At 45.2% G+C, this 18,924-nt stretch overlaps 2 protein-coding genes across 2 annotated transcripts; one reads left to right on the top strand and one right to left on the bottom strand.

The window, feature by feature from the left end:
• Nucleotides 1-4,003: 4,003 nt before the first annotated feature.
• LOC134212461 (probable aminopeptidase NPEPL1) lies at nucleotides 4,004-5,979 on the top strand. The gene is made up of 2 exons (XM_062690355.1): nucleotides 4,004-4,830; nucleotides 4,910-5,979. Exons 1-2 carry the CDS (start codon nucleotides 4,186-4,188, stop codon nucleotides 5,837-5,839), a joined length of 1,575 nt encoding a protein of 524 aa, XP_062546339.1. The 5' UTR covers nucleotides 4,004-4,185; the 3' UTR covers nucleotides 5,840-5,979.
• A 203-nt stretch (nucleotides 5,980-6,182) lies between these two features.
• Nucleotides 6,183-7,111, bottom strand: LOC134216590 (ankyrin repeat domain-containing protein 49). The gene is made up of 2 exons (XM_062695448.1): nucleotides 6,830-7,111; nucleotides 6,183-6,772 (listed from the first exon to the last, which is right to left on the bottom strand). The coding sequence occupies exons 1-2, from the start codon at nucleotides 7,101-7,103 to the stop codon at nucleotides 6,261-6,263; spliced, it is 786 nt and encodes a 261-aa protein (XP_062551432.1). The 5' UTR covers nucleotides 7,104-7,111; the 3' UTR covers nucleotides 6,183-6,260.
• Nucleotides 7,112-18,924: the final 11,813 nt, after the last annotated feature.

The following is an 18,924-nucleotide window of genomic DNA, read 5'->3' as shown; positions in this document are numbered from 1 at the left end:
CCTACCGCGATGTACCATACTCGCCTACTTCGATGTGCGCTTAGGTCGTCATGGTAACAACGGTCGCATCGTGGCATTCACCGTACCCGAGCAAAAGTGGTTGTACTGCTGACAGGGTTGGTAACAGCCACCTTTGCAAATGTTCGGCCGACAATGTCCATGTCATCCGCGAAGCAAATAAATTGACTGGATCTGTTGAAAATCGTACCCCGGCTGTTACACCCGGCTCTCCGCATGACACCTTCTAGCGCAATGTTGAACAACAGGCACGAAAGTCCATCACCTTGTCTTAGTCCCCGGCGCGATTCGAACGAACTAGAGTGTTCGCCCGAAATCTTCACACAGTTTTGCACACCATCTATCGTGGCTTTGATCAGTCTGGTAAGCTTCCCAGGGAAGCTGTTCTCGTCCATAATTTTCCATAGCTCTACGCGGTCTATACTGTAGTATGCCGCCTTGAAATCAATGAACAGATGGAGCGTTGGGACCTGGTATTCACGGCATTTTTGAAGGATTTGCCGTACAGTAAAGATCTGGTCCGTTGTCGAGCGGCCGTCAACGAAGCCGGCTTGATAACTTCCCACGAACTCGTTCACTAATGGTTACAGACGACGGAAGATGATCTGGGATATCATTTTGTAGGCGGCATTAAGGATGGTGATCGCTCGAAAGTTCTCACACTCCAGTTTGTCGCCTTTCTTGTAGATGGGGCATATAACCCCTTCCTTCCACTCCTCCGGTAGCTGTTCGGTTTCCCAGATTCTGACTATCAGTTTGTGCAGGCAAGTGGCCAGCTTTTCCGGGGCCATCTTGATGAGCTCCGATACCATCCTTACCAGCTGCTTTATTGGTCTTTAGCTGTTGAATGGCATCCTTAACTTCCCTCAAGGTGGGGGCTGGTTGGCTTCCATCGTCCGCTGAACTGACGTAGTCATCTCCTCCGCTGCCTTGACTTTCACTGCCTGTACTCTCAGCGCCATTCAGATGTTCCTCGTAGTGCTGCTTCCACCTTTCGATCACCACACGTTCGTCCGTCAAGATGCTACCATCCTTATCCCGGCACATTTCGGCTCGCGGCACGAAGCCTTTGCGGGATGCGTTGAGCTTCTGATAGAACTTGCGTGTATCTTGAGAACGGCACAGCTGTTCCATCTCCTCGCACTCCGCTTCTTCCAGGCGGCGTTTCTTCTCCTGAAAAAGGCGGCTCTGCTGTCTCCGCTTCCGTCTATAACGTTCCACGTTCTGCCGGGTACCTTGCTGCAGCGCGACCGCTCGCGCTGCGTCCTTCTCCTCCAGAATCTGTCTGCACTCTTCGTCGAACCAATCGTTCCGTCGACTTCGTCCCACATACGCATACCCGACGTTGTTCTCCGCTGCGTCGTTAATGGCTGCTTTAACTGTATTCCAGCAGTCCTCAAGAGGGGCCCATCGAGCTCACCCTCTTCCGGCAACGCTGCCTCGAGATGCTGCGCGTATGCAGTGGCGACATCAGGTTGCTTCAGTCGCTCTAGGTCGTACCGCGGCGGTCGTCGGTACCGAACATTGTTGATGACGGATAGTTTTGGTGATGGTTAAACCAGATAGTGGTCAGAGTCGATGTTAGCGCCACGATATGTCCTGACGTCGATAATGTCGGAGAAGTGCCGTCCATCAATCAGAACGTGGTCGATTTGTGATTCTGTCTGCAGTGGTGATCTCCAGGTGTACCGATACGGGAGGCAGTGTTGGAAGTAGATGCTGCGAATGGCGGCGGCGAAATCAATTAGTCGTAGGCCGTTTTCGTTCGTCAGCCGGTAAGCGCTGAACTTTCCAATAGTCGGTCTAAACTCCTCCTCTTGGCCAACCTGAGCGTTCAAATCTCCTATGATGATTTTGACGTCGTGGCTTGGGCAGCTGTCATACTCACGTTCCAGCTGCGCGTAGAATGCGTCCTTATCATCATCCGTGCTTCCGGAGTGTGGGCTATGGACGTTGATTATGCTGAAGTTGAAGAACCGGCCTTTGATCCTCAACCTGCACATTCTTTCATTGATCGGCCACCACCCGATCACGCGCCTTTGCATATCGCCCATCACTATGAAAGCTGTTCCCAGCTCGTGTGTGTTACCGCAGCTCTGGTAGATGGTATGATTACCTCTAAACGTTCTCACCATTGATCCCTTCCAACAAACCTCCTGCAGCGCTACGATGCCGAATCCACGGTCCTTGAGCACATCGGCGAGTATGCGTGTGCTCCCGATGAAGTTGAGAGATTTGCAGTACCACGAACCGAGTTTCCAATCGCTAGTCTCTTTTCGTCGCTGTGGTCTTCACGAGTGTTCCGTACTCTTTTGTTGATTATTCGTTGCGTGAGTTTGTTTTAAGGCTGGCTTGCAGGGCCTGACACCAAACCCCCTAAATTTCTGGAGGACCATTCCTCCTTTCCGGTGGACCATGGTGCACAGTTTCACTTAGAGTCCCTCGCTGGCACTCGGGCGATGATCGGCCCCCCCAACATGGAGAACAGACGCTGTTGTGAGCCGATCCTGACATGGAGAACAGACGCTCAATAAGATTTGCACCTCCGGAGAGGAGCAAACCCCCTTTTCCCTGTCAGCATACGACCATAGTTCCCACCGGGGTTGGTTACCCGATCTTCCCTAAGGTTGCTCGTATCCCGGCCGGCACCGCGGGGAGGTAGGGATAGGAGTTGCTGGGTAAGAGGCTAAGGACCGCGAGATGGGGTCTATTTTATTCCTTCAGGTACGCGAAGTACCAATGGTACGCTTTACCCAGCATTTGCCGTGCCGTGCCGTGTTAGTGGCATACTATGATATTATTGTTCCAGTTGAAAATCGAATTTCGAACTCGCGAAAATCGATTTCACTCGCGTTCAACTTATATTGTCGATGCAGATAAAATCAAGAACATGTATGAACTTGTCTCAACTACACTACAAAAAAATCAATATTTTATTACATGTGTTGCTACACATAAAATATGTAGAAATCATTAGTCATGTATTTTATTTGTCAAATAATATCCAATATCAACATTCCTTTTCAAAAATATGTGTGGGATCTAATGGTAAAAATCCATAACGTCTCACACATAAATCGAATTACTGTCATTAATATTGTTGATGTCTATCCAAAACATCCAAATAAAATAGAAAGGAATACAAAATGGCGGAATCCAGTAGTTTCCATGCCATTGTGACTCACAAGTTAAAAAGAAATTGAAAGCTGAAAAAATCAATTTTTACTTGCATTGCTTTCTAATGTTGCACCACAGATAACAGATATTGAGGCTGGCATCCGATACGTGTGTAAACATTTGCAACCGTTAATTCAAAGGTATTTTAAATTGGGACCGCGTTTGGCAGATTGGAGATGGCGCAAGGATCATTGTTATTGAAAACGCAGCCTGAATGCGGCTGTCAAATGCATTGGCTGCGTCGAGGGCTGCGCTCGATGGTTGTTAATCAACTGCGTCCGTATGTACTGCCGCAATCAGTTGAGTAGATGGCAGTAATGGGCCAACGTACATCAATTCAAAAGTTTACACAGGATTTTCAATAAAATTTGTTCGAGCCTAAATATCTGTTATCTGTGGGTGAACATTTTTCTTAATTTTGGAATGTTTCAATAAAAGATATTTTAGTTACTAGATAAAGATTGTCGCTGTCGTCGCTGTCCGGAACATCTTTTGCTGGCGAGGATAGGGGAGCTAAATGTCAAAGAAGGAAAATCCATACGATTTGACAGGTATGTACCACACATGTTTCGGACAACAGAACAAAGGGAACCGAAGCGACAATCTTTATCTAGTAACTAAAATATCTTTTGTTTCAATTCTCCGTGATTCTTTTTTTGATTTCAATTCTCAAAGTCAGTTGAGCCCATTTGAAATGTTCATCTAGAAAATTTGGCCTCGTAAATATTTTTTCTATTTTTCTTTCTGTGCATGGTGCCGCGTCAATTACGCAGCCATAACTGCAACCGTTGCACTGCTGAAACGTCAAACACAGAGAGTGAGCCATCAGTGATGCAGTTTAGCGCGCCGCATCAGTAATCTGCATTTTCATTGTTTGTCAAACGAATGCCCCTGAATCGAGAGCTTTTATCGCTCGAATAGATAAAGTTAATCCTATTGCCAGCTCAATTACTGCCAACGAGTGATAAGCAGCAGCAGGAGTAACTCGTGATGAGTAAACTCCACTTCCATCGGGAGCTTCAGCCGTCCGATCCGCACCAGTCGCCGGTGCTGATCGTCGGCCAGCAGCGTCACCTGGCTGAGCTCAAGTTTGACCAGGTTCGGTGCAAATTGGAACCGCGCGTTTCAGAGGACACTTTTACCAAAGCCATCGCCTATCTGCATCCGGCGCCAACCGATACCTGTTCGTTGTTTCTGGATTTGGCGAAAGTTGCCGCCTTACCGACCAAGTCTTCCCGGCATAACTCCGATTCAAGGGCTCATGCCCTGACCAAGTTGGTACAGACCAACTCGTCCGGCGTGAACGAATCGATTGTGGTGGTCTGCGAAAGGAAGTGCCTGTTCGCTTCAGGTTGTGCAGTGGCTAGAGCTTTTCCACTGTACAGTCGCAAGACGACGAAGGGCAGTGCTAGTAGCGATACGGTCAAGCCGGAAGCGGCCACCGTTAATGTAGAGTTTGTCCTGGTCGGGGGTGGAGATGAGCTCTCGGATCAGGATGTGAAGGTACTTGAGTATGCGGCCAACGGTATTCGTTTGACGGCGAAGATAGTTGACGCTCCTTGTAACGAGATGAATGTCTCTGGATTTTTGAAAGAGATCGAAACCGTCGCAAAGGAATTGCATTTGGTGCCGAAGGTAAGTTGCACATTTTAGTTAATGAATTAGTGAATTAGATAATTGCAATATTAATACTAACAAACTATTCACTAATCAGATTATTCGAGGTGAGGAGCTCAATGAGAGAGGTTTTGGAGGCATCTATGGTGTAGGAAAAGCTGCCGCTGATCCCCCGGCTCTGGCAGTTTTATCATATGAGCCTGAAGGTGCGACTGAAACCGTTGCCTGGGTTGGTAAGGGTATTGTATTTGATACCGGCGGTCTCAGTATCAAGGGAAAGACGGCGATGCCTGGAATGAAACGAGACTGTGGAGGAGCCGCTGCCATATTGGGAGGATTTTATGGCGCTGTCAAGAGTGGTTTCAAGCAAAATCTGCATGCTGTATTTTGCCTAGCGGAAAACTCGGTAGGACCTAATGCAACGCGTCCGGATGATATCCACCGTTTATACTCCGGATGCACGGTTGAGATAAACAATACGGATGCAGAAGGTCGGCTGGTTCTAGCCGATGGAGTTTGCTATGCTGATAGGGATTTGAAGGCAAAAGTCATCTTGGATATGGCCACTTTGACGGGAGCACAAGGGATAGCGACTGGTAAATACCACGGAGCTATTCTTACTAATAGTGGCTCTTGGGAAAACAAGGCACTAGTTGTTGGCCGCCAAACGGCTGACTTACTGTCCCCGGTTCCATACTGTCCGGAGCTTCATTTTAGCGAATTCACATCAGCCGTAGCAGATATGAAGAACTCCGTAATGGACCGCAGTAACGCTCAGGTTAGCTGTGCCGGCTTATTTGTTGGTGCTCATCTCGGATTCGAGTACAGCGGAGTTTGGATGCACGTCGATATGGCATCGCCGGTCCATTGTGGGGAACGAGCCACCGGTTATGGAGTTGCTCTCCTGATGGGCCTGTTTGGTAATCACAGCAAGGGCGCTTTACTACAACAGATTGCTGCAGTTGCTTCCAAGAATACTTCCGATTTTGACTCAGAACCAACATTAAAAAAAGCTCGTGTTGATTAAATGCAGAGAAAAAACGTAAACCAACATATTACGGTAGGTATGTAGTGCTAATTGCGCCTCAACGGTTTTTGAAGTCAGGATTTTACTATATTTTTATGGAAATGAAATAAAACTTGATTTTCATCAAGATAGAAAAACTATGTTAGCATTTCAAATTTTCTCCCAATGCACAGCTGAGTCTAGCCATGTAAGATTCCCGTAGGTTTACATCCCAAGTTTTTCTTGTATGGCGAAGCCAACTTCTTCCATCACGATTTGTTCAACGGATAAAAGACAAAGGTAAAACTTAAGTTTTGATTTGGGCTATGATATGAGAATCACGCATCTGTTTTTTTTTTCATAATTAAATTAATAACTACATATATTGCCTTCCTCGTTTACATCACTTATGTACCTACCTAAACTATATCCGTTAAAAAGATCAATCCAACAAGCCGGTCTCCACACTCAAAGCAGATTGAGCCATTTCAAATAGCGGAAACGTAAAGCCACTCTTTTTGGCGATGTCCGCCGCCTTCTCCCCCGAGTTGTTCAGCAAATCTGGCTTGATCCGTTCATCCATCAGTAGCGTTATCAGCGTACTCCGACTATCGGACACAGTAGCGGCAATATGCAGGGGGGTTTGGTCTCCATCCGAGGCGGCATTTATGTTCGCTCCATGTTGCAACAGCAGGCTGACACATTCGGCGTTGTTCCACTTGCAGGCCGAATGCAAGGGGGTCCATCCCATTTCGGTTCGAGCATTCGGATTGGCTCCGTATTGCAGCAGCAGTTTGGCCATTTCAATGTTGTTATTGTAGCAGGCCTTGTGCAACGGGGTGTACCCATCACTGTCGACGGCACTGACAATCGACGCCTTTTTCGTTAGGGCATGTTCCAAAACTTCCAACTTATCTTCTCCGGCAGCCCAGAGTGCCAACCGCTCCAGTGATGCTAGAGAAACAATAATTGAAGTATAGGTGTGCTAAAGTATGTTATGTTAGCACTTACCGGCGGGATCCGAGTCCTCCTGGATCAAATCGTCTGGATCATCCCATCCACTGGGAAATATGCCTTTTGGAGTTTTACGCATCTTTTCTTCTAAATCTTCCATAGTTTCTATTTCGTTCGTATTATCATCTTCGATACTTTGAGCAATTTTCTCCCATTCTGAGCCAGATTTTGGTTTAGCCATGGCTAATTTTGCTGATAGGTACTTCCTGCGCGCCGCACTCCAAAATTTGCATATTTTTTTCTTTTCTAGAAAATAAGCCCTCCGCGTCATATAATGACAAAACAAAAATCGGGTCACCAGAAAAAAAACATCTGGCGGCAAAAATGGCTGCGGCTCGTACAACCATATCAAGCATACTTTTTCATAACGACTTTTATGGCAAAATTAAACAAAACAGTTCCGCACAAAGGTTCCGCATCTTGAATTAATATTTATTCGATTAAATTAAATACACGTGCAGAAAAAAAACCTTATAAATTGTGCCACCTAATAAATGATCTCATACTAAAAAGCTAATAATTCTGTCTTTAAATGCAGAACAACCTTTTTATAGATTATACCTTGATTCTCAAGCACGTGGTCGTAGCAAGCATATATAGTAGCACCAGCTGGTTTTGTTGTGTAAACATGATCAGCTAGCGAACTGAGAACAATGAAAAAATATGTAAATATGAGAGTGTTGGCGACAACTATCACGATCTTCTTACGACCATCGTTTTTCGGCATTTTCAACCCCCCCCCCTCCTGTTACAAACTTTCACAAATCATTGACCCCCCTCCCACTGTACGTATACGTATGTGTACCCAAGTAACCGTAAGCATTAGTTTTAGGCCTCAAATCAGCATTTAAGATGCTTCGAAGCATCATAACAGCCTTGCAAATGTTTTGAAGCCATTTAGCATGTATGTATGTATTGTCAGATTCTCTCGATGTGATACACTGCGTGGCGTTTGTAATGCTTCCAAATAGGGGAGGAGAAGACCACCAGCTGTCATCGAGAGAAAAATTGGAATCATTGAAATTTCACACGGTGTGGTACAGTGAACGTTCGCTAATTGGGTTTTTTCTAGTTGGGGCGCTTTTTAGTTGGGGGTTCGCTAATTGGGGCGAAACCCAATTAAAAAGCAGCTAAACGTCAGAATGTGATGTCAAAAACGCGTTGACGTTTTGTTTCCGTGTTTGGCGGGATCGATATTTTCTGGCGCGTAAAATTTTCTTTTGTTCAATGCAAAAAGTAAACAACATTGATGCTTGTCAAACCGCCCCAATTAGCGAACGGCATTCGCTAGTTGGGGTGAGGTCGTGCCCCAATTAGCGAACGATCACTGTATAGGAAATGAAAGTATATTTTTGTTATAAAACAAAAATTAAGGACGTTTCTCAAAAAAAACTTGGTTTACGGGGTTAGAATTTAAAAAGCACACAAAATAGACATGATATCTCGATTTTTATATTTTTTTCGAATAAGCAGTTATTGCTTAATTATTATTATTTTATTATTATTATTTATTCAGACTAAGGCCGAAGTGGCCTGTGCGGTATATAAGAGTCTTCTCCATTCGGCTCGGTCCATGGCTACCCGTCGCCAGCCACGCAGTCTACGGAGGGTCCGCAAGTCATCTTCCACCTGATCGATCCACCTTGCCCGCTGCGCACCTCGCCTTCTTGTACCCGTCGGATCGTTGTCGAGAACCATTTTCACCGGGTTATTGTCCGACATTCTGGCTATGTGCCCGGCCCACCGCAGTCGTCCGATTTTCGCGGTGTGAACGATGGATGGTTCTCCCAACAGGAAAGGGATGGTACGCACCATAGATGGTACGCAGCACTTTCCTTTCGAAAACTCCGAGTGCGTAGAGGACTACCGGTCTAATGAGCGTTTTGTAGATTGTCAGTTTGGTACGGCGGCGAACTCTATTCGATCGGAGCGTCTTGCGGAGTCCAAAGTATGTACGATTTCCAGCCACTATACGTCTCCGAATTTCTCTGCTGGTATCATTTTCGGCAGTCACCAGTGAGCCCAAGTACACAAATTCTTCTACCACCTCGATTTCGTCACCACCGATGCCAACTCGCGGTGGGTGGCTCACATTGTCTTCTCTTGAACCTCTTCCTATCATGTACTTCGTCTTCGACGTGTTGATGACTAGTCCGATCAGCTTGGCTTCCCTCTTCAGTCTGATGTAGGCTTCCTCCATCTTCTCAAAGTTTCGTGCCATAATATCTATGTCGTCGGCGAAGCCAAATAGCTGGACGGACTTATTGAAAATTGTACCACTCGTGTTAATCCTTGCTCTTCGTATTACCCCTTCCAAAGCGATGTTGAATAGCAGACACGAAAGACCATCACCTTGCCGTGACCCTCTGCGGGTTTCGAAGGGACTCGAGAATGCCCCTGAAACTCGAACTACGCACATCACCCGATCCATCGTCGCTTTGATCAACCGTGTCAGTTTATCCGGAAATCCGTTTTCGTGCATAAGTTGCCATAGCTGGTCCCGATCGATTGTATCATATGCGGCTTTGAAGTCGATGAATAGATGATGTGTGGGCACGTTGTATTCGCGGCACTTCTGCAGTACTTGGCGAATGGTGAACACCTGGTCCGTGGTGGAGCGTTCGCCCATAAAACCCGCCTGGTACTGCCCCACGAACTCCCTTGCAATTGGTGCTAGTCGACGGCATAAAATTTGGGAGAGTACCTTGTAGGCGGCGTTCAGCAATGTGATTGCGCGGTAGTTGCTGCAATCCAGCTTATCGCCCTTTTGTAGAAGGGACACACGACACCTTCCATCCACTCCTGCGGCAAAACTTACTCCTCACAAATCTTGGTAATGACCCAGTGCAGCGCTTTAGCCAGCCTCACCACTGTGCTGAAATAGTTCTCCTGGTAGTTGGTCAATAACCCCAAGGGCTTTGTTGTTCTACAATCGTCCAATCTTCTCCTGGATTTCTTGGAGATCCGGAGCCTGTAAAATTATGTCCTGCGTGCGTTCTCCCAGGCTCATCACCATATCGCCATCTTCGTCTGCCACATCGCTATTCAGGTGTTCTTCGTAGTGCTGCCGCCACCTTTGGATCACCTCACGCTCGTTCGTAAGAAGGTTCCCGCACAGATAACAGATATTGAAGCTAGAACAAATTTTATTGAAAATCCTGTGTAAACTTTTGAATTGATATACGTTGGCCCACTACTGCCATCTACTCAACTAATTGCGGCAGTACTTAAGGATGCAGCTGATTAACAACCGTCGAACGCAGCCAATGAATTTGACAGCCGCATTCGGGCTGCGTTTTCAATAGCAATGATCCTTGCGCCATCTCCAATCGATTGCCAAACGCGGTCCCAATTTAAAATACATTTGAATTAACGGTTGCGAATGTTTACACACGTATCGGATGCCAGCCTCAATATCTGTTATCTGTGGTTCCCGTTTATGTCCTTACACATATCGGGCTGTGGCACGTGGCCCTTACGTGAACGGTTCAACTTCTCATAGAACTTTCGTGTGTTATTAGCGCGGTACAGTTGCTCCGTCTCTTCACGGTCTCGATTTTCCTGCTGACGCTTTTTTCTCCGGAAAATCGAGTTTTGTCTGTTCCGCGCCTGTTTATATCGTGCCTCGTTCGCCCTCGTGCGGTGTTGCAGCAATCTCGCCCATGCTGCATTCTTCTCTTCTACTAACTGCTCACATTCGCCGTCATACCAGTCGTTTCTCTGATCCTGGTCACCGTGCCAAGTGCAGCGGTTGCGGTGCTACCAATGGCGGATCGAATATCTTTTCAGCCATCTTCAGCCTTCTTCCGTTGGGAGTGCCACTTCAAGCTGCTGCGCGTATCCTTGGGCTAGTCTTGTAGCCGCCCAATATTAAGCCGTGGCGTCCGACTTCGGCGCGTGTTGTACACCGTCGAGAGTTTTGAGCGCAGGCATACTGCAACGAGGTAGTGGTCGGATCCAATATTCGCACTGCGGTAAGTGCGGACGTTCGTGATGTCGGAGAAGAATTTACCGTCGATTAGAACGTGGTCGATTTGGTTTTCCGTTTCTTGGTTAGGTGATCTCCATGTGGCCTTGTGGATATTTTTGCGGGGAAAGAAGGTGCTTCGGACTACCATTCCGCGGGAAGCTGCGAAGTTTATGCATCGTTGGCCGTTGTCATTCGATACGGTGTGCAGACTATCCGGTCCGATGACCGGTCTATACATTTCCTCCCTTCCTACCTGCACGTTCATGTCACCGATGACGATTTTGACGTCCCGCAGTGGGCATCCATCGTATGTCTGCTCCAGCTGTGCGTAGAACGCTTCTTTCTCGTCGTCGGGTCTCCCTTCGTGTGGGCAGTGCACGTTGATGATGCTATAGTTGAAGAAACGGCCTTTAATCCTCAGCTTGCACATCCTTGCGTTGATTGGCTGCCACCCAATCACGCGTTGGCGCATCTTACCCAGCACTATAAAGCCGGTTCCCAGCTCGTTGGTGGTGCCACAGCTTTGGTAGAAGGTAGCCGCTCGATGCCCGCTTTTCCACACTTTCTGTCCTGTCCAGCAAATCTCCTGCAGCGCCACGACGTCGAAGTTGCGGGGATGTAATTCATCGTAGATCATCCTGTCGCAACCTGCGAAACCTAGCGACTTGCAGTTCCATGTTCCAAGCTTCCAATCGTGATCCTTTATTCGTCGCCTGGGTCTTTGCCGATTATATCGAGTCGCATTATCTCTTATATTGTTCGTAATTATTGGTTTTCTAGGCGGCTTATTGGGCCTGCGCAAACCTCCTGTCTCGCCGGAGGGCCATCGTGTCAGGGCTGTTTAGCGTCCCACCTAACACCAGGACTTGGGCTTGTGCGCTTTGAGCGGCACACGGTCGCTTTGGCGGAGCCTACTTGCGGATACATGCAGCTTTTTATAGAGGTTTAACAGGGCCCACTGTCAAACCCCACCACATCCTAGGCAGGCGCCACAACTCGCAGATGGCCTGGGGAGGGATCGTCAAGCCCTTGGACATAGTCCCTGCTGCCCCTAGTTATTGCTTAAGATTGTTGAATTTCTAACCCCACAAACTAAAAAAATGTTGACGAAAAAAATTCTATAACGTTCTAGAGACATTTTAATTCTCATTTTCCATATCATGCCATGTCAAATTTCCATGGTTCAACTTTTTCTCTAAACTTTTCCAGGTGGCAGCACTGATGAAGAAACCTCCCACATGGGTACTTGCACAAAACTTCACGCGGCGAATGACTGTCGAAAGGTACGGCCGTGCCAAACGATACACCGCAATGCTATTCACCCATAAGAATCAAGTAAACGGGGTGCAGAAAGCGCGGCGGTACCTTTTCTGAAAGGTTCGCCGCATGCAATTTTGACAAAATCAGACAATATACATGTGTCATTTGTATTTTGACGATTATTTTGGTTTTTCTTTTTCGTAAACATTACTTTCACAATGTTAGGTCCTTTAGAGGTCCGAACATTGACTCGAATCATAACCTTGTAGTTGCGAAAATTCGGGCGCAACTTTCCAGCGTCACGAATTCACGAAACAACAAAACAACGCGTTTCAACATCCAACGCTTGTCAGTTGAAGGAGTTGCTGAACAGTACGACCGACGAGCGGATACAAAATGCCACCGGATCTGGCGACGTCAACAGGCTGTGAGAAATGTTCCATGAAGCTGTAACTACAACAGCGCAGGAAGTTTCAGGCACTGCATAGCGACGCCAACGAAATGGATGATTTGATGAGGAGTGCCAACGAGTGACAGACGAGAAAAATGCTGCAAGAAGTGGAATGCAGTAGAGAAACGCATTAACCACAGAAAAAAAGGAAACACGAAGAGAGTGTGATAGCTGAAGCGCAGGAGAACATGGATAGAAACGATATTCGGAGGTTTTACGCAACTGTCAATGGCGCGACTGCGCCAGTACCCGCCATGTGCAATTACAAAGAGGGGAATTTTCTGACAGACAAGAGTATGGTGGCAGCCGGGGGGAAGGAGCACTTCAAAGATTTGTTGAACGGTGAAAATGAAGGTGTATGAAGGAGCAAGATGGACATAGTCGCCGACGGTCAAGATTTGGAACCACCAACGCTGGACGAGGTAAAGAAGGCTCTAAACGAGCTGAAAAATAGTAAAGTTGCTGGGAAGCACGAGATCCCGGTCGATCTTCTCAAACACGGAAGTGAGCAGCTGCATCAATCCATTCACCACATTATCCTGAAAATATGGGAGGGTGAAGAACTGCTTGCCGGCTGGTTAGATGGCCTCATTGCCCAACCTATAGGAAAGGGCACAGACTAGAGTGTGCCAGTTACAGAGGGATCGCCCTTCTGAACTCGGCGTACAAAATCCTGTCGCGTATCCTGTTTAACAGAATGAGACCGCTTGAAGAGTCCTTCTTCGGTGAATATACCAAGCAGGTGAGGGCTGATCAATGACGGATCAAATGTTTAGCCTGCTGATGAACCTTGATAAATTCCGGGATTACAACTTGCAGACGCACCATATGTTCATTAATTTCAAAGCAGCGTACAATTCAGTGAAAAGGAATGAGCTGCAGGAGATCATTTTTGAACATGGCTTCCGTGCAACGCTGGATGGCTCGAAATCAAGTATTCGGATTGCAGACGAAGTTTCAACCTCGTTTGTGACCTTAGATGGATTGAAGCAGAGTGATGCACTTTCGAATTTATTGTTCAACACGAGGTGGAAAAATTGATGTTTGATATTTTTCTATGCGGGTGATTACTGTAATTATTTATATAAAAATTAAATAATAAATCTCGCGTAACATATGATTACGTCTTATAAACCGATTGCTTTGTAGATAATTCTTCTTCTTATACGTAAAACTCCGTTTTTGATATTTTTTAAAAAACACATTTATTGCTATTTTGAGCAAACGTCCAATGAACCATTTGCACTAGGGTGGTTCAAAAAATCGATTTTGCTCCACAGTGCTCATCTGATTCTTTACCGTGTTCTGAGTGTCCTCTGAAAATTTGAGCTCATTTGGATTAAAACTGATTTAGCACAAGTCGTTTCAAGTTTGCATGCAAATTAGTATGGGGAAAATTATTTTTTCATTATACTGTTAATGACGTTTCCCCATTAAGCGCAGGTTAAAAGAAAACCTACATAGCTAAAAGGGATACTCAACAGCTCGATTTTTTGAACCACCCTAATTTGCACCATAGTGGTACTTAAAGAGCCCCGCACATAGCATACGTTTGCGTTGCGTTTGACAGATTTCCCATGTGAAAACTGTCAAACGCAACGCAAACGTATCCTATGTGCGGGGCTCTTAAGTTCTTTGTTTGGCGCGTTTAACTACCATGCGGAGTGTTGCTTTGGTTTTTAAGCCGTTCACTTTATATAGTTTATTTAGAAAATCTAGCTTCAAGTTGCTTGAATGTTGCTTGAAGATTCTGATTTTCGTTAAGAAAAACATTTTACGTTGTGTCGCAGTCCAAAGGTTCGTACCTCGAACCGTGCTTTTGACGCTCCGGACGCCTATCCGCCGGAAGCTCATCGGTCGCCGGACCATAATCTCGCCGGATCATCGCACCACTCGACTCGCACAACCGTTGCGTATAAAAACGATTTCAAGACTGAGTTCTCTCGGTCGCTGCTAACTGAGCGATAGAACGAACTTTCATTATTACTCTCTCTCTCTCTCTCTCTCTCTGGTTTTCTCTTACCAACTACGAATGGGGATTCGGTGTAATTAGCCATAATATTTAGGAATAATATTACGGTATGAGGATTGGGCGTTATTGACCACCTTTTTGAGAATATTATTTCGGTATAGTACTTATAAATTCACATTTGTTATAAATTTAATTTAAAATATTGAAATTTTATTTCAGTTAAATATACTGGTTATTATCTCTACATTCACCCTCTTCCCTACTCTCCTTAAGGATTTGAGATTATATCAATACAAAAACAATACACAAGTATTGCACTCTATAAATGTCGTACACAGTGATCGTTCGCTGTACACATAAAATTAGGCGTGAAAATGTTTTTTTTTTTTGGAATAAAACAATTTTATAACTCCAATTTTTTCGTTTCTCTATTCTAATGAAATTACATGAGGGAAGATCAATATTGTACTTATAACCAAAATTATTGATGTCTGATATCACCTTTAATCATCGGTGTCCGCTACTGAAAGATACTATAGACAAGCATGTCCTTGAACTTTCCAGGTCTTTTTACAGTTCTCTTAGGTCTAGAAGTTACTAAATTATCCTGGTCTATGTTTGCATTTGCGCTATCAAGGATAGTATCATCAAAAGCATCGTTTAATACTTCGAGGCCACCTTCGCTGTCGCGGTCACTTACTGAACAAGGAACATTATGCCCTGTATCTATCTTATCTACGCTGTTATCATCACTTTCTTTCGGAATTCGTTTAACATCTTGAATGTTTCTGGCATACTGTATACCTCTGTCACTCCTAATTACAACCTTCGATCCGTCTCGACTCAACACTGTATAACTCTCCCTTGAGAATTGTGGATCAGTTTTATTTGATTTTGAACTGCTACTACAACTTTGTCGCCCGCCATTATATCCGATGATTTTGCTCCCCTGTGCCGGTCTGCGTAGTTTTTACTAACTAGTTTTGCTAGCGAGTCGCGTTCTCTAACATCATGGCGATCGAGCTCCTTATTGGTTCTTGAATCCCAAAGAGCTGGAAATGATCCTCTATATTTCCAACCAACAAGGAGCTCGAAAGGCGTGATTCCTAGTCTTGAATGTGGTTTGATTGTGTTGTGCACGTGCACGTAACGCTCCAGTGCTTTCCTCCAGCATACCCCATCTTCTTTGCTGCCGGCTATTGCTTTGACAATGCCTTGATTTTGGCGCTCTACGGCACCATTGGATTGGGCACTTAGAGGTATCGATTTCCGGACTCGTACACCTTTCTGCTCCCAATGCTCAGTGAATTCTGTACTGAAAAACGGCGGGCCGTTGTCACTCTGCATGATCATTGGCAGACCCCAAGTGATAAAAACTTTGGAGAGAGCTGCGTTCGTACTTCTGGCATCTATAGACCTTATTTCGACCACAGATAGATATCTGGAATACGTATCTACCACAATCAAAAACTCTCCCGTACCACAACCGCGAACAGTAAGAAAATCGATTTGGAGAATCTCCCAAGGTCCGTCAGGAAGAGAGCGACTTGATAACGGTATCGGTGGATTCCTTCTGGAGATTAACAGACATGTTTGACAAGATTTGACAAACTTATCAACAGCGGCACTGACGTCAGGCCACCAAAAGTATTCTCGAATTATTCGTTTCATTGCAGCAGTACCAAGATGACCTTGATGAGCTGCCTCTAGAGCTCGACAACGTAGTTCTTCAGGGAGAATTATTCTATCTTCCTTGAAAACTGTTGATCCGACAAAACGTAGGCTAGATCTGTGAAGTTCAAATCGGCGTAATGATTCCGGCCAGTCATTTGTGACAATAGCTGTCCTAACCAATGTCAATTCGGTGTCACTCTCCGATGCCCTTTCGATGTCGCTCCAGGAAATATCCATAGCTCCAGCATCCAGTGCATAAAGAACGTGCTTTTCATCCGTTTCATCAAAAGGAGCATCATATTGCGATTTACTGATAAGCCTTGAAAGAACATCTGCCACGTTCATATGTCCAGGGATTCGTTTTACGGAAAAATCATACGGTTGTAGCCTCAGAGCCCAGGCGTCAGCCCTAGAAATAGCTCTCTTACTGGTTTTTCTGCCTTCGCCAAAGATAAACTCATTCGCTTCAGAGTCCGTTCTGATAGAAAAGGATTTACCAGTCAAGTAGAAGGAAAATCGCTCCACTCCCCAGACAATGGCTAAAGCCTCCTTCTGAGTATGAGGATATTTCATTTCCGCCTCCGTCAATGCTTTCGAAGCACATGAAATTATTCTGGTGACCCTTCCTTATCATATTGCACAAGCACTGCCTGAGACCAATGGGTGAAGCGTCTACAAAAATATCGGTTTCATCCTCGCTTGAGAAATAGCCCAGCTTCAATACTTCAACAAGAGCGTCGTCCTTCAGAAACTGAAATTCCCTCTCTTCCTCCTCGGTCCAATAAAAGCAATCCGATTTAGCTAGCTTCCTCAGCTTCTCAGTTTTATCTGCTCGTCTTAGGATAAATCGTTCCACAAAATTTACTAAGCCCAGAAAGCTTTTGACCTCTGACTGTGTTTCAGGAGTACGGAAGCTCTTGATAGCTTTTAGTTTATCTTCCTCTATCATAAGGCCCTCATCAGACATGTTGAATCCCAGAAACCTGACTGACGTCTCTCCGAAAACGCACTTCTCACGGTTCAGGCAAACATTGTGTTCTTGGAGACGTTGGAGCACCTTTTCCAAGTTTGCGTCATGCTCTTCCTTAGTGCACCCGAATATCAAAAAATCGTCCAAGTAATTAACAACTCCTTTGCAACCTGAGAGTATAACTGTTTGACAGATTTCCTGGAATATATCCGGGGCATTGCAAAGGCCGAATGGTAACCTTCTGAATCTGTAAGTACCATCGCCCGCAAAAAAATTTGTTAGATGACGAGACTTTTCATCTAAGACTACATGAAAAATGCACTTGAAAGGTCGAGAGTGGAGAAATAGCTGGCTCCATGTAATTCTGCCAATATCGCTTCCAACGTTGGCATTTTGAACGGAGTTCTGACGATGTTCTTATTAGGTCCCTTAGATCCACAACTAGCCTATTAAACAATACTGAAATTAATATAAGAAATAAAGCTAATAACACGAAAACTAACCTAATATCATCTTTCCCTTTTGGAACAACAAGCAACGACGAACAAAATGATTTATCCATATCTTCACAAACCTGTTCAATAATTCCTGCTGACAGCAGTTCATCCAATCTACGTTTAACTTCCTTTTTCAAAGCTGGTGGGATATTTGTATAAATATTTCTCGATGGGGGTTTATCTTTGTCATACGTCAGAATAACGGGCGGTACATTGAATTTTGGAAACTCCGTAACTCCCGAAATTGTAAAAATTTCTCCGGGAAGAGGACAACGTTCCATTGTAACACCATCTACAATCGGTACATCTAGTCCTACTTGTAAAATACTGTACCTAAGAGCGGTGTTCCTGCTAATAAGAGACCTGGCTTCATCGATAGCGTAAAACTTCTCCAAATATATAGGGCGATCCGCGGAAACAAATAGTTCAGCAACAAAAGTTGCTATGACATCGATTTTTCCTTTGGCTGCATATCCTTTCAACAATTTATCAGACCCTGCTCTTACATCAAAAATAGCTGCCCTAGATTCTACATTGTTCATAATTGTCCGAAAACATCTCCGTTGATTGTGTTTACTTCAGCTCCAGAATCAACCAGAAATGGAATGGACTGTCCAGCAACTTGTCCTTGAATATAAGCCCCATGATCAATCCAAGTCTGTTGACTAGTCACAACATTATCAATCACCTCCGTTGCCTGAAACAACGTGAAAAACTCATGTCACTAAACACAGATCAACTAAAATAATAAATCCACATTGAAGGTTTCAGTTTAGTTTTACTGTTTATTTTTTTAATTTAAATTCAAGCATGGAATAGTAGTGTTATGTGAAGCACACAAATAAGGATAAAGAAAATTAGGTAAGTTATCCCTTCTGCATAAAGTCTAATCATCAGCACTTACGTTAGTATCCTCCGTAAACTCTCCCTTGGAGACCATAGCGATTTTTTTTTGATGCTGGTCCAATGGGATTCCCTTCATCTTCGACCGAAGACCTGCGCTTTTGTGGTATTCGCGATTGATTGCAAGCTCGAGCTAGGTGCCCCTTCCGAAGGCAATTTCGGCAGTTCTTGTCGATCGCCGAATAGTCGGAGGCTAGATGGTATCTCCCCAAACAACGCCAACACGATTTCTGCTTAGGTTGTGCTGTTGTTTCGCGACGAAAGCCACCTCTGTTGTTGTGGTATTGCTGGTTGCTGGTCCTGAGCTGGGAAGCTCCATACTTGGGTGTCTGGTGTTGACGTTCACATTCTACATGAGAATCATATGTCCGAGGTCGAGTCGAAATCGTTGAGCT

The sequence above is a fragment of the Armigeres subalbatus genome, chromosome 2 (assembly GCF_024139115.2).
Source record: "Armigeres subalbatus isolate Guangzhou_Male chromosome 2, GZ_Asu_2, whole genome shotgun sequence".
Classification (NCBI taxonomy): domain Eukaryota; kingdom Metazoa; phylum Arthropoda; class Insecta; order Diptera; family Culicidae; genus Armigeres; species Armigeres subalbatus.
Note: the sequence above shows the minus strand (reverse complement) of the source record. Positions and strands in the feature narration are given on the sequence as shown.

What these genes read in the sequence shown, in the direction of transcription:
- LOC134216590 (XM_062695448.1), bottom strand. Translation starts at nt 7,103, where the DNA reads ATGACGCGGAGGGCTTATTTTCTAGAAAAGAAAAAAATATGCAAATTT. An exon ending in GGAGGACTCGGATCCCGCCG is followed by an intron (nt 6,773 to 6,829) that starts GTAAGTGCTAAC and finishes TTGTTTCTCTAG; the next exon opens with CATCACTGGAGCGGTTGGCA.
- LOC134212461 (XM_062690355.1), top strand. Translation starts at nt 4,186, where the DNA reads ATGAGTAAACTCCACTTCCATCGGGAGCTTCAGCCGTCCGATCCGCAC. An exon ending in AATTGCATTTGGTGCCGAAG is followed by an intron (nt 4,831 to 4,909) that starts GTAAGTTGCACA and finishes TTCACTAATCAG; the next exon opens with ATTATTCGAGGTGAGGAGCT.